Below are 15,655 nucleotides of genomic sequence, written 5' to 3'. Positions count from 1 at the left end.
GAGGATTCTCTCCTGAACTTTTTTCGTTTGCCAAATGAAGTGTTTGAAAGAGTGAAACTAAGGATACGTAAATCATCGTCGTCCTCGATGTTGGGAAGGTCAATGATGTGGTTTCATGGTTGAGAAGGGTTGCAGTGGAGTCATGACCGACAGCGACAGTGACGATGGCGAGGTTTGAGGATTGAACATTTTTGAGATTTGAGTGAGTCGAGAGGAGTATGAAGTTTCACTGCCACGTGCTTAACCATTGCCCAGTCAGCATGCCATCAGACACAAATTTTAATATTGTCCACTAAATTTAACGACAAGGTCAAAATTGACTCAATTTTACAGAGAAAATAACCTAATTGGGCTAAAAAAAATACGAGGACCTAATTGAAATAATTCTACACAAATAAGGACATATGAGATGATTAAACCAAAGTTAAACTTAAGATTAATTTTTTATTTGTTATGAAAATTAATATAGAAGTGTTTGAAAATGGAGCAAAAGTTCCTTTCAATTCCATTTCTCCAAACGTATTTTGAAAATTATATTTAAAAACCAATTGGAAAAGACATTTACAAAAGTTATTTTTCCTTATTATGAGAATGAAAAGGAAAAATTTTAATTAAAAATAAAATTGGAACCACAAGAAGAAGAAGCATGCAATACAAAGTTGAAAAGCATACGACACCGAAATATATTTTTTAAATTACTTTTTTTTTTCTTTTTTATGTTTCTAATACTTGTTAAATTTATATTTACTCTTTTTGAATAAGATATATTGTGACATATTTTAGGATATTTTAATGATCACAAATAAAAATAATATAAGATTTGTAATAGTTATTTATTTTAATTTAAATTATATTAGCATTATTTATGAGACAGCAAAAAACAACTCTATATTCCTGCAGTTTTCTCAGTTCATCTTTCAGCACCTCTTCCTGCGGTTTTCAGCTCATCTTTCTCTCCCATGGGTTCGATCGAAATCCCAACCGCCAACGGCAACGGAAAATCGCCGCCCTTCGACGGCGCAGAGACGGCGTTGGAGTCCAACACGTCGAAGCGGCGGAGATCGTCGGTGCTCCCTCTGGAGGTCGGCACGCGCGTCATGTGCCGGTGGAGGGACAACAAGTACCATCCCGTGAAGGTCATCGAACGGCGGAAGGTTCACAACGCCGATTATGAGTATTACGTCCATTACACCGAGTGTAAGACCTCTAGTCCTTCGTTCTGTTTCTCGATTTCAATGAATAGAGTGAAAGGTTAGGGTTTCGGTTTCTAGGATTGGTTGGTTGGTTGGGATGTGTGTTGATTTTGGGTTTGTTTGGTTGTAATTTGAATTGGTTTCGAATGGGCTTTTGTTTGGGGTTAACGGGGAGTATTGTGTCGGTGGCTTTGAGTGTAATTGTGTCTTATTCGAATAAGGTTCACTGGGAAATTGGTGGGAATACCTGTGAAGCGTTGCCAGAACTTCGATTGTTGTGAATTATTTGTTATGAATTTGTTAGTGTCGGGAGTGAGGATTATTTTTTATTTTAGGTTTTGTTTTACGGAACGAGAAGTTGCATGTTGAAGAGAAAGGAATAATCTGTGTTTGTGTGGTACTTTTTTCGCAATTAGGGCTGGGCAGGGAAGCCATCGTTGGAGGAAAAAATGAAAGTTAAACAAAGTAGAATAGAGAGGAGAAAAGTAGAATACTTCCGTTACTGAAGAAGCTGAATATTGGTTACAAATATTCTATTTATAGAGTAATTGGGTGCACACTAACCAACAAACTCTTACTTGAATTAATTACAACAGTCATAACTGGTTTTCTGAATACCAAGAAGTGTAATAAAATTAGGGTTTTAATGGCTCTTTTACAGCAGCACAGTGTTGTGGAGCGGCCCCACCTACTATAGGGGTTCTCGTAGTGGAGAGGTTTAATGTAGTTGCTGTAGTACACTAAATAGCGGCTGAATAGTGATAGAAGGGGGCACTGTGTGTTGATTCCTAAAGCATGCCATGAACAGAGAGGCATTAGGACATTTTGGTTCATAATGTTGGGATCTCAGTTATACAAATGAAATCTACAACTGTAATAGTGGAGAAAATGGTAAAGGAGAAAGCTTGAATTTAGAAGATGATAGTTGGTAATTGAGGGTCCCTTTCTAAGAAACTTGGATTTCACTTTGGTTGGTATTTACTTGTATGTTTTGTTTAGGAAACCTTTAACATTTTATTGTTAATTATGAATGTCATTAATTTTGGTAGATTTTTATCATTCTTTAGAATCGAAGCTATCTGCGATATACAAATTTCAAAATAGTGCCTATCCTAATATAGTGCTTTTGGGGTTGGCTGCTACATGTCGTGAACTGGGATTTAAAACACTGCCTGGCAGGGATGATGATAATATGCTCACTGCTTAGCCTTATTGTAATTCTTTTAACTTGTTCTCTTTGGCAGTCAATAGAAGGCTTGATGAGTGGGTTAGGCTTGAACAGCTCGATCTTGATTCAGTGGAGGCTGTTGTGGATGAGAAAGTGGAGGAGAAGGTAATGAATATATACTCTAAATTGTACATTGCCGCATTTGTTTTGACCTCATCAATTTAATTTTTGAAGATTATGGGAATTTCCCAAGGAAAAAGTGATAATTTAGTCCAGACATGTCTTTGTTGCTTTACAAACACAACTTTATCTTTTTCCACTAGATGGGACTGGTTACACGGAACAAATGATGCCATTGAGTTATAGTTAAAGCCCTGGTTTTATAATATTTAAAGCAGACATATTTTCTTTTTAATGGTGTCTCCTTTCAGTGGGACCTTTTGTAGTCAGTTGTACTGGCCTTTCTTCAATTTAATATCTTGAATGGTGTTTACTTTCTTGGTTATGTTATGTCTGCCTCTTTTTTCAAAATTTGGTTTCTCTTTGTGACTAGACTCATTTAGAAAATTGCAATTATGGGTTTTTAGGGTGCGACGGGCTTGAAGATGACGCGCCATCAAAAGAGGAAGATTGATGAGACTCATGTAGAGGTAGAGTTATTACTTTTTCAGTTACAGTTTCAAAGTATGCTGTTGGACACAAATACACACCACAGAACGTATGCTATACTTTTACTTCTCTTATGCATATGCTTCAACAGTGTGTAGGTGCTATTTTGGCATAAAATAAATTGAATGCTATAAACTGTTAATTTTGCACTTGCACAACTTTTTGTCTGTACTGTTCTATTTGAATATCTTATCAATATTGGAGTATAATTCAAATTGATGCCTAACAATGTGTTTGAGTTGACTGTCAAAAAATAGAGTGTGTATATAATTTATTATTGTTATTGATTATATAAAAGAAGTTTTTTTAGGATGGTGAGGTGAACAATAATTTTAAAATCTATTTTGTTCGACTCAAGTTTAGGAATAAACTATATATACTTTTTATGAGATACATAAGATTTTTATATACAGGAACTCAATGACAATCTTAGAAAATATGGGAAGCTTATTCTAGGGGACTGTTGAAATAATTTATTATTATTATTTCTTTTGTATGTATCCAACTTTAGGGTTAGGGGCAAAGGTAAGCGCCTTGTCTCTTTTTGTAATCTATATATACATCAATCAATTAGGAGCACAAGTTGAATACACGGTGTTTTCTCCATCTTATCTATTCAAGTGGAACAAACTTAGAGATTGATTATCATTTTGTCAAGAAGAAGCTGTTGTTCGAGGAACTTTGTACTGGATTTATTAGCTCTAATGAACACCTTGTAAACATTTTCACTAAGTCCTTGAGAGGTCTAGAAATCAGTTTATGTGTTCCAAGTTGGTGCATAAAGTTCAAATGTTCTAACTTAAGGGGATGTTAAAATTATCATTGTTATTGTATTGTGCAACTTTCATAAAGCTAAATTTCTAACAATTGTCAAAGATGTATCAAATGTGGTTATTGGATAATGGATCTAAGTTATTATAGTTTTTGTCATGAAAAGAGCCGTTCTTCAAAAAAATTTAGTGCTCCCAATTGCTAACACACTAAGACGCCTTATGCATAGTGCTTCCAAAACACTAACAATGTTTGCGTGAGTATCTTTAATGGTAAGATTGAAGTTGTCTGAAGCATGTAATTGTGATTATGATATTATTTTGTTGGAGCTGGATAGTGATCATTGATTTCTTGTGCATGAAAGTTGAAACCAATATATTCTACTGGTGGTCCTATTATTCCTGCTTCAACTCTCATATTTGTTCATTGTATTTTAAATTTGTATATGTATTATTAAATTATAGGGACATGAGGAGCTTGATGCTGCCAGTTTGCGAGAACATGAGGAATTTACAAAAGTGAAAAATATAGCTACTATTGAGCTTGGAAGATATGAGATTGAGACATGGTACTTCTCCCCCTTCCCTCCAGAATACAATGACTGTTTGAAGCTGTTCTTTTGTGAGTTTTGCCTCAATTTCATGAAGCGCAAAGAACAGCTTCAGAGGCATATGGTGAGCTGTGACTGAAAAAGTCCTTTCACTTTATATTTCTTTGTTTTGTGTTTTCCATCTTTTTGTTTTTTTGAGAGAAGAATAAATACTAGCTGATAGCTTTCTATAAACAACAATCTAAGGCACTGAAACTATGGGGAAAGTTTGTTCTTCAAAAATATTCCTATTACCAACTTTACTACGATGGTCCTCCTTATTGCAGTAATTGTCCAAAAGCAGCTTAGTTTGTAGTGATCATAATACGCTTATTCTTCATTGAAGTTCTATGTCTTGTAGGTGTGGTTTTGTATTGTTTGCCATTTGAAATTTACTTATACTCAGGATTTCAGTTTTAATCATTTAGTCGTCTTTAAAATTTATTTCTTCTTTCCATTTATTTGAAATTGAACTTTTTTTATTGAAATGAATGTTTTTAGTTTCTTTACCGCTTGAAAATTGATGAAAGAAAATAGTCTATGAAAATCATCTGCTACCATTTATTCTTCGGTCTCCCTTGGGCCCCACAAACTAGAGGAAAGAGGCCAGTTTTATATACCCAATGCAGATCACTTAAGCACCATTTTCAGTGCTAACGTTGGCTTCCTGTTCATGCAGAGGAAATGCGATCTGAAGCATCCCCCTGGTGATGAGATTTACAGAAGTGGTACACTGTCAATGTTTGAGGTACATTTTTTACACTGTTCTCAATATCACAAATTCCTCCTTTATTCTCATCAGTACCCATTCCATTATCTTCAATTTTTTTAGTTCAAAATAAGTTTTTTCTTTTTGCCTCTTATCTTTAAAGCTTTTGACAATGAATATTCACAATTTGTTTATAAAAATTCTTTATCCTCCTTTGATTCTGGTAGAGTTCGTTTTTTAAAGACATTGATGGTTGCCCAAGTTTCTGCGGCTCCCTAACTTGATGAGCACCAGCTCTCCAATAATTTTTTTAAAAGAAATTAGGTGATTTTGTTTTGAAATAGTTAAATGATATGTAGTGCACGTTAAAAAATCTCAAATATTGGAAATTATTTCGATTTAGAAAATGGCAGTTGTTTTGTTGTGCTGGCAGTTACAGGTTGCAATAGTTCTCGGCACATTTTTTATTGTTAGTCCTTGATTATTATGGAAGTTTGAATTTTTTATTATTATTTTTAGTCATTATATTTCTGGAAACAGGTTGATGGAAAGAAGAACAAGGTTTATGGGCAGAATCTTTGTTATTTGGCGAAGTTATTTCTTGATCACAAGACCCTCTATTATGATGTAGATCTGTTTCTGTTTTATGTTTTGTGTGAATGTGATGATCGAGGATGTCACATGGTTGGCTATTTCTCCAAGGTAAAAAATATTACAATGCTGTCAATATTTTGCTTCAGTAAGACGTTTCAGAATTTTTTATTTTACTTCTAAGATGCCATTTAAATTGTCTCTTTTCTAAAGCGTATCCTAAACGCCCTTTGAAGTTGTGGGACCAATCAATTTTCAGGCAGTTCTATGGGTTAAATACGTTTTTATTCTTGCAAATAGATTAATGTTTGCTTTTTTAGTCAGTGTTTTAAAACTTGGACCATTGATTATCTCAGTTAGGGCGTTGGTTCATTGATCGGACTAGTGTTTATATTTATATATGTACATATGTTTTTCAAATTTGCTTGCGGTGCAGTGATTCATCCTTGTCATTTTCTTGATGTCTCGAGTTCAATCTTTTTCATGTTACCTTTTAATCTTTTTTTAAGTTCGTTTAAAGTTCCTTCAATTCAGTAGTAGTCTCTTTGAAACTGATAAAGGTTTTCATTGCTGTAACCAGTGGTTCTCCTTGCTGATTTACCAAGTTGTGCATTATGAGAAAAGAACTTGGTTCTAATTATACTTATTTGTTTATTATTTTCTTCACGTTATGGTTAATCTTGTTGATTTTGTTTACTTTTTTCTTGTGAAGGAAAAACATTCCGAGGAATCTTACAATTTGGCATGTATCCTCACCCTTCCACCTTACCAAAGGAAAGGCTATGGCAAATTTCTAATTGCTTTCTGTAAGCTCTCTTTTTCTGTAAAATGGGCCTTTTGTTATTTAGCAGTGGCTAGAGTATATGTGATGAAGTGTGACTGAAACTGGTTGTTGAAATTTGAATGATTGAAAAGCATATGAACTGTCGAAGAAGGAGAGCAAAGTTGGGACACCTGAAAGACCCCTTTCAGATCTTGGACTGCTAAGCTACAGAGGATATTGGACCAGGGTTCTCTTGGACATTCTGAAGAAGCACAAGGGGAACATTTCTATCAAGGTACCTTGTTGTGAATGTTTGGAGGGCAACGAGTGGTTTTTCTTGAATGAATGACTTATGATTTGGTTTTGAACAGGAACTGAGTGATATGACTGCCATTAAAGCTGAAGATATATTAACAACCCTACAGAGTCTAGAGTTGATTCAATACAGGAAAGGTCAACATGTGATCTGTGCTGATCCCAAAGTGTTGGATCGCCATCTTAAAGCTGCTGGAAGGGGCGGCCTGGAGGTTGATGTTAGCAAATTGATCTGGACTCCTTATAAAGAACAGAGTTGATCCCTCAAAAACAAATATCATATAGTAACTTGTACCTTTGTTTATAGTGACAATGAGGATAGGAACATTACTGTATAGTGCTGAACCCTAGTTGTAGCTGTAGATGTAACTGTAGCGTAGGTACCTGCATGTATTGCTCTGTTATCTCTTTCCTCCTATCTTGTAATGATGAATGGCAGAAGCAAAATTTTATTTTATTTTAATGAGATTGGTGATTGCATGATGTTAGGTGTCAGGTCAGACACTAGTACAGAATCCTTTGCTTGCTATTACTGCAGCTCAGTGGTAATTCAATGTCAGACATGCCTATAGGTGAATCAAATCTTATTCAATTAAGTTGGATGAAGTTCGATTATCTGTTTATTTTTCATCCCACTGACAATACACCTATACTTAGATTTGAAATTTATATCCATGTTTAGTGCATAAATTTATAAATTTTCATTTCTCTGAATTTGAATTATTTTGAGTTAACTTTCTTTTATTTTAAAAACTTTTGTTTTGATTAATCAATTAAAGTTTATTAAAAAGTTTAATCTTAATATAACTATAAAATAATTATCAGTCACTTTTTAAATATTTAATCATTCAGAATCTTCAATATTAAGGTAAAGTGAACTTATTTAAATGACATTGAGACTCTCTTTAATTTTTTCTTATACCTCAAGAAAATGTTATCAACTCCCTTTAATTTTTTAAATAAACATTTATTTTTCTTGTATTTTTAAATGATAAATTGACTTTTTATATTTTAAATAAAATGTACTCTTTTTTTACTCCAAAAGATATGCAATAAAACTTGTACATAAAAGTTATAAAAATTAAAAATATAAAATATAAAATTTAAGTTTGTTCTTATCTATTCTAAACTTGTATTAAATAACATACTCACCTTATGGTAAAGGTGAGAATTTTGTGCAGATTTTTACTATGTAAATTTTTCTTATATGTTATTGATGAAATAATAATATATTCAACAAATAAAGTTAATTAAGTCTTTTTCGGCTATTTATTTATTATATGTGAAAAGAATCTCTTGAACATTACATGGATAGACAATTTATTATTCAGTGTAACTTTTATTATATATTTAATATAATAATTAAACCATTCAACTCTTTTTATCTTTACTTCTTTATTTAAAACTTAATTTTTAATTTTTACAATGTTTGATAAACAAGTTTTAGTTAACATCAATTTTAAATAAAATAAGAAAGGTTACTTTATTAAAATAGAAGAAGATAAACTATTATTAAAAACATAAAGCAAAGGAATGTTCATTCCAAAATTAGTTTTATTAAAATAAAAGAAATTAGTATCTATTTTAAATTTATAGAGAGCTATTCATAATAATCGGAAGGAAAATAAGTGTATTTTTTGCTTAATATTATAAATATTTATTAATTTTAAAAAGGACACCTTAGGACAATAGGGACACATGAGAAATAGTGAAAGAGAGAGATGAGAAAAAGAAAACACTAGTATTTTATGGGCTTTATTGTGCTTGATCCGGCACGCCCTTGTGGGCCTTTGGGGCATCACTGCAATCGGGCCCAATGGAGTCCAGGAAAGAAAAAACCCTAGTCTCCTTCTTCCTATTCCTTCGCATATTAGTCTCGTTCCTTTATTCTGCCGCTGCAAAAACACTACTCTCTGCGCGGGATTCCACACTATTCCTTCACAAATGGTAAACTCAAAATCTCTTACTCTTCTTTTCTTCCGTTGCAGTTCTTTCTTTCTATCTTACTCTCTCATGTGCTTATCGTTTTTGCAGGCTTCCGAGAAGAAACTGTCCAATCCCATGAGAGAAATCAAAGTGCAGAAACTCGTCCTCAACATCTCCGTCGGCGAGAGCGGTGATCGTCTCACTCGCGCTGCCAAGGCACTGATTTTTTTTATTTTTAATTTTTTTAATTTTTGAGATAATATTATCATGTTTTTCACCTTCAGTTATGCTCTCTTGTCTTCTCTCTCTCTACATAGGTGCTCGAACAACTCAGTGGCCAAACTCCTGTTTTCTCCAAAGGTATTATCATTGCTGTTTTTGCTATTATTGAGTATCTGGTTTTGGATTTTGATGCAATTGTTGAGATCAAACAATAATTTAAGTAATGCAGATAAAATATACTTTTAATTTTCTTTATTTAGAATATATTTGTTTTTGGCCTTAAATTTTAAAATTCGTCTTTGTGACTTAAAAAGAAAACGAGGTTTAGTCCCTTTGTTCAAACTCTGAATACGTGCTTTGCAACAAAAACAAACTTGGGGGTGAGGTGTTTGGTGATAATAATAATATAAAATCAATGTGTGTAAACAATTTGTAATTAAGTTATTTCATGTAACATTGTTTGTAATGCAAGTGTATAAAGGACTTCAAAGAAAGGGTTTAAACTCAAATTTGGATTAATCATGAAGTTATCCCTAAAATTATACCATATTTTTTTGACAAAGAAACTTTGATCTAGCATTAATATTATCATGATTCTTTGGCAATTGATTATTGGGTATTGCAGCAAGGTACACTGTGCGTTCCTTTGGGATTAGAAGGAACGAGAAGATAGCATGCTATGTGACGGTGAGGGGTGACAAGGCGATGCAGCTTTTGGAAAGTGGGTTGAAAGTTAAGGAGTACGAGCTCCTGAGGAGAAACTTCAGCGACACTGGCTGCTTCGGCTTCGGCATTCAGGAGCACATTGATTTGGGAATCAAGTAATTTTCTCATTATAAATGACATAACTGCTTGCTCATAATATTTACACACCAATTTCATTTTCTGAGTTTATATAGTATGTTGTAAGTAACTTCTTACAGTTCAAATGATTGAATTTTTTTTCTTATAGATGCTTATCGTATGTAGAACTGAAATAGGGAGTGGATGAAAACTACGATTTTTAAGAAATTGGGAAATATGGAATAAAACAAATATAATAGTTGGTCTGTTTAGATGGATGACAATGGCAATTAGGAAGAGCCGAAGAAAGAAGTGGGGAAATTTCTGACTTTTTATTTGAAAGAGGGAAAAGAGTCGAACAGAAGAAATCAAAGAAATAAGTGTACTAGTTAAAAAATTAAGTCTATTACAATGAGTTTTTTTATAGTTATATTATTTGAGTTAATATCATTCAAGTAGACATTGTTATATATGGCTATTTTTGTTTTTTGGTTAATTGTCAGCATAAAAGTTGTACTTAGTTAATTGTCAGCGTGAAAATCTTTACCATTATATTTTTACTATTCGTTTGGGATGGATTTCATGATGAGTAACATAGTTTGAACTTGTCTACCGTGCTGAATGTCTGTGATTCATGATGAATTTGACTTCAGAATATACTATCTCCCTTTAATTGAAAACCTGATATTTCTAGCTTATTATCCATTTTTCCTTTCTACTTGCAACAACGTATGTAACATTATCTTCCATTGAAAATTTGGTATTTTTATCTTCTCTCTGTTGGTTTAGAAACAATCAATGTTAATAAGATTTGTGTGCATCAATTAGGTATGATCCTTCTACTGGTATTTATGGAATGGATTTCTTTGTTGTTCTGGAGCGCCCTGGATATCGCGTGGGACGTCGTCGTCGTTGCAAGTCTCGTGTTGGAATCCAGCACCGAGTGACAAAGGAGGATGCCATGAAGTGGTTCCAAGTTAAATATGAAGGTGTCATCCTAAACAAGTCCCAAAACATTGTTTAGGTTTAGTCAGGCCCTTCTGTTCTTCCTTACCCTTTCTTGTTCTTTTTTTCAATTATCAGTACCGGATGTTATTTTTACAAGTCACTAGCTGTTTGACAATTTTTTTTTTCAATATCATTAAATTTTGACATGCATATTTATTATAACATGTATTTCTGTCATTTATCTGCTTACCATCCGGATGAAATTGAATTGGTTAATATCGTAATATTTTAGCTTCATTTGATCTTGCTATTGTAGTTTGAGAGTCCCTGTCACTATTTGGTAGTTGACAGAATCATGACACTTGGCTGATATTCTTCTTTAGAATGGAAGATTAGGACTACCAAATTTATTCATCTTTCTAACTTCCAATTATGAATTTTGTTCTTTTATATAATCAATTATTTTATCTCAGACATAGTGTTCTAAGCAAATTAAAACAATATTTACAATCATATAATCACATACAGTATTCCCTAATTTATTGACTCTTATACTGTATACCTTAAATGATGTGCTTTTTGGAAGTTGAAAATTAAAGATAATTATTTGAAAGGAATTAAAAGTTCAAATTTAAATACTTTTAGGACTTCGAAACTAATTCTTAATTTTATAAAAAAATTAAGAAAAGAAATTATATGGATCAATAATAAGACTAGCTTATTTTGTAGGAATTAAAAATATGTTCGAGCCTAAATTATAATTGGCAAATGTTTATTTACTAATAAAAAGCGACGATACATATAATTAAGAAAAATAGAGGACACAAAAATGAGGATGGGTATAAAAACCTTGGTTGGAGTAGTTTGAAGGTATAGTTTAGGTAGAAAACTTGACATAAAAGAAAGAAAGAAAAAGAAACACGAAGATGAAAGAAAGAAAGAAAAATGACGAAAGTGTTTTCTTCATGTGAACAGCCAATAGAAGTTGGTATATTTGGGTTAAAAAACCTAAAATTATAAGCAAAACCCTTATAATTTTTGGCATTCTGACATTGTTCTGTAAGTGTAGAGGAAAAACAAAGAACAATTGCTTTATTTGGGAAAGAAGTTATGCTTGAACTTGCCTAGGCTGGGAAGGGAAAATCAAACCCTAATCCATTAACGAACCAAAGTACAGAAAAGGAATAGTCTCTTGAACAAGGAAAGCAAGAGGCACACGTATATAAATTCAATTCCATAACTTACATATGTAGAACCCTATCTCAGTTCATTATTTGTGAGATTAAAACCAAAAGTGCCAAATCATGGCTTCTGGAGCAAGAACACCAAAATCAAGATCAAGATCAACAAGAACACAATCTTCCATTCGTCCTTTGTATGAAACCTTTGAGCCCAAGTCAGAGATGAAGGAAAATGAAAATGCATATCTTCTTCTTATTTATCTTCCTGGTCAGTTCACTACTTTTCATTCTCTCACTTTTTTCTTTATCATTATTAATTATACGTGCTTTTCTTCAAACATATTTTTTATTTTTCTATTTCTATTCATCAATAAAATTACATCTGAGTGTAAATAATTATGTCAGGAATTAAATACTAGTTCATATACTACTTCATCTTTTTAATCACTTTACATATACTACTTCATCTCACTCATAACAACAATTAAATAATAAATATCAAATATCTAATTTAATTATAACGACTTACAAGACACAATATTACACAATAACTATATAGTCAAGATTCATTACTGGATTTTTTCTTCTTCTATATTTTATTTTTTTCTGTGAAATTTAATAAAAAATAATTATCTGCAATTTTTTTCCAAAAGTTTTAAGTTTACAAACATATTTGCAAAAACAAGTATCCCAAAAAAATGCTAATAGTTGAAAAAAGAAACTGTAAATTGGCAAGCATATGTAAAAGTGTTTTAAATCCTATTTATTTAATCTTTTACTTTGTATATACTTAAAATTTAAAGTAACTATTGGATTATGTGTAAGATTTATATGCGATGTTCATCAAAATATCTGTCGCAAACAAAATTATTGAGGCACTCGTTTATCAAGCATTAATTATATTTCTTTTTATACAATTAACTTTTTAGAAAAACTTTAGATTAGACTGCTGATATATATATATATATATATATATATATATATATATATATATATATATTCTTAAACTAAATAATGCATTTATAATTTATACATATGAAATAGTCTAACAGAAGAAAAGTAGTTAAATGTTATTGCTACATCAAAAGGATTTCCTGACACAATTATAAACATAGAAGATTTTTCCAAATTAAAGTCACATGTTATGCAATCATATTCCAACCAAACTGTTCATAAAACCTCTCTATTTCATACACATACATGAAAATATTTTTTTATAACCTTTTTACAAGATAATTTGTGATTGATCTGTTTAAAATATACATGCCATTAAAACAGTAACACATATTCTATTGTAAAAAAAATTGTTAAAAAAAATATTAACATATCATAGTTTATGTATATAAAAGCATATATCATTATTCTCAACACGTGTGACATGCATGCAAATCTAGAGGTCGGTTCTGGAATTAAGTTTTTAATTCTCTTTAGCCTCAAATTCAGTCTATTCGATTCAATTAGCATTAATATATCATTTGAATTATTTTTCATCTTGAAATTTTCTGATTTAACACGTGCTATTTTATTTTTTCAATTTTAACACGCAACATATTCTATCCATATTATAAGAAATGATATTTTATAAATTTTAACATGTGAAATTTTCTAAATCACATTATGACCAATTTAATAAATATTAACTTTATTTAACTTTAATTAAGTAAAATTAAAACAAATCAAATACTTAAATATACTAAACAAATTATTAATTAAACTTAAAATTAATCTATCAGTATCTTCGACATTATGCAGGTTTTGTAAAGGAGAAGATAAAGATAAATTTTTTGAAATCTTCTCGGTTGGTGAGGGTGACAGGAGAACGACCATTGGGAGGAAACAGAATAAGCAATTTCGAGCAAACATATTCTGTTCCAGAAGATTGCGAGGTGGAGAAACTCCATGGTAAGTATGAACTTGGAACTCTCACTGTTACAATGCCAAAGAAACCCATTAATGCTTCTCAAGTTTCACCCAAATCACAAGAAGAAACACCACAAAAAACACCTCCAACTCCATTACTCAGTTCCTCAGAAAAACCAGTGCTTGATCAACCAAAGCCTAAAGAAGTAGCCATGCCTCCAAAATCTCCAACCCCAAGAATGGAACCAGGAGAAAAATCTATCAGAGATAGGTCACCAAGGCCAAAAACTGTTCAAGAGGAAACCATGTTGAAATCCTCACCACTTTTTGCTTCAACCCCAGTAAAGGAAACAGATAAATCTCAAAAGGGTCAAGAGGAAATTGAGCCAAAACTCACATCAGTGGGTGATGACAGAAAAATAGAACAGGAGAAGCAGGAGGAAAATAAGCAAAATGACATTGCAACATATATAGAAAAAGTGAAGAAGAGAATCCATGAAAAGGAAGATAAAGTTGATTGGAGTAGTCTTGAAGAGAGAATGAAGTCAGGTCAGAGATACATTAATCACGATGAGGTTTGGAAAGGAGCAGAAATAATGAAGACAAGAGCAAAAGAAGGTGGAGAGAAGGGAAAAGAAAACAGTGAGAGTAACATTGAGAAAAGAAAGAGAGAAGAGGATGATGAGATGTATAGAATAGGGAAAGGAATAAAAGAAGTGGTTGCTTCGGCTAAAGAGATAGTAACCAAAATTGGAGAAGGAAAGTTGAATGAAGAAGAAAAGCCTTTGGTTGCAAACATGGGTGCTGCAATTCTTGTGATTATGGCCTTGGGAGCTTATGTGACTTACAAGTTCACGTCTTCTAGCAAAGCATGAAATGAAACTGCTTGTGGCCATCATCGTCTGCTTTTATATTCATTTGCAACATTTTCTTTGGAATCTTTGAAAGTGTAATACAAGTGATGATAATGGTGAATGTATGTATGAGAATGATGATATTTCACACCTTTTAGTTTCCTTGTTTTACAAAAGAATTACTAGATTTGGATATTGGCAAAATGAATATAGAAAGTAATTTTTAATGTTAAAAGGTTTGAATTCTTCAAAAGGATTACATAGATGTCATTTTAAGAAAAGGATCGTTACATTTGAGTTATATAAGAAAAGTATCCTTAATTAAGGTTAAAAATAATTAATCAATATATGTGACCTAACAAATGGAAAAATAACTTTTTTCATAATTATATCTTCCTTTTTGCTTTGAAAAAAAGAATTTAATTGAATGAGAAGAAACCTAATTAAATAATTTTCTATTAGGCGGGGAAACTTATTAGAACCTAAATACCACCTTAATTTTCTGTTATATATTTAAGTACTTTCTAAATAATGTTTTCGAGTATCAAATTATAGTTGTTAGAAATTATATATTCATTCAAATTTTGCGAGTGATATTGATAAAAAAATATATAGTTGTGTTTACACTTGTTAGAGTTGGTTATTATCCAAGTCAGAGAATGTTAGCTTTGTATATTATTAAAGTTGAGTACATGATAGTTATCCAAGCATGCAAGGAAGCTATCCAAATTCAAAGAACAATGAAAGAACTCACGCACAAGTTGTAGAAGATTGAGTTGTGACGATCAAAGTGTCTTGTACAATAATTTTTTTATTTCATTTTAAGATAAAACACATAGGTGTATGATACCAATTTGGAGAAGTAGTAGAGAAAGAAATGTTGATTTGTAAAAGATCCATGTCAGTACAATTTTATATGAGAATAATTCTATTTTGGTTTATTACACATGTTTTGGTTACGTGGTTTGAGGTTATAAGTCTTTTAAGTTTTGTAGGTTTAAGTATTTGTTCGTGTCACCACTTGTCCTTCGTTTTGTTCGATTATATTGGGAGGTTACTTGTAGAAGATACTCCGATGTCAAAGTTGGTAAAGATGTATTTATAGATTTCATA

General features: G+C 31.9%; 3 protein-coding genes across 3 annotated transcripts; all 3 read left to right on the top strand.

Moving 5' to 3' along the window:
• The first annotated feature begins 880 nt into the window (after positions 1 to 880).
• On the top strand, positions 881 to 7,251 carry LOC108334339 (histone acetyltransferase of the MYST family 1). Its single transcript, XM_017570123.2, has 9 exons — positions 881 to 1,197; positions 2,438 to 2,526; positions 2,949 to 3,011; positions 4,266 to 4,475; positions 5,070 to 5,138; positions 5,640 to 5,801; positions 6,403 to 6,496; positions 6,606 to 6,748; positions 6,825 to 7,251. The coding sequence occupies exons 1-9, from the start codon at positions 960 to 962 to the stop codon at positions 7,026 to 7,028; spliced, it is 1,272 nt and encodes a 423-aa protein (XP_017425612.1). The 5' UTR covers positions 881 to 959; the 3' UTR covers positions 7,029 to 7,251.
• Positions 7,252 to 8,580: 1,329 nt separating this feature from the next.
• On the top strand, positions 8,581 to 10,857 carry LOC108333037 (60S ribosomal protein L11). Its single transcript, XM_017568355.2, has 5 exons — positions 8,581 to 8,715; positions 8,803 to 8,910; positions 9,012 to 9,054; positions 9,542 to 9,737; positions 10,528 to 10,857. The coding sequence occupies exons 1-5, from the start codon at positions 8,713 to 8,715 to the stop codon at positions 10,721 to 10,723; spliced, it is 546 nt and encodes a 181-aa protein (XP_017423844.1). The 5' UTR covers positions 8,581 to 8,712; the 3' UTR covers positions 10,724 to 10,857.
• Positions 10,858 to 11,649: 792 nt separating this feature from the next.
• Positions 11,650 to 14,743, top strand: LOC108333553 (inactive protein RESTRICTED TEV MOVEMENT 2). The gene is made up of 2 exons (XM_017569018.2): positions 11,650 to 12,096; positions 13,581 to 14,743. The coding sequence occupies exons 1-2, from the start codon at positions 11,952 to 11,954 to the stop codon at positions 14,561 to 14,563; spliced, it is 1,128 nt and encodes a 375-aa protein (XP_017424507.1). The 5' UTR covers positions 11,650 to 11,951; the 3' UTR covers positions 14,564 to 14,743.
• Positions 14,744 to 15,655: the final 912 nt, after the last annotated feature.

The sequence above is a fragment of the Vigna angularis genome, chromosome 11 (genome assembly GCF_016808095.1).
Source record: "Vigna angularis cultivar LongXiaoDou No.4 chromosome 11, ASM1680809v1, whole genome shotgun sequence".
Classification (NCBI taxonomy): Eukaryota; Viridiplantae; Streptophyta; class Magnoliopsida; order Fabales; family Fabaceae; genus Vigna; species Vigna angularis.
Note: the sequence above shows the minus strand (reverse complement) of the source record. Positions and strands in the feature narration are given on the sequence as shown.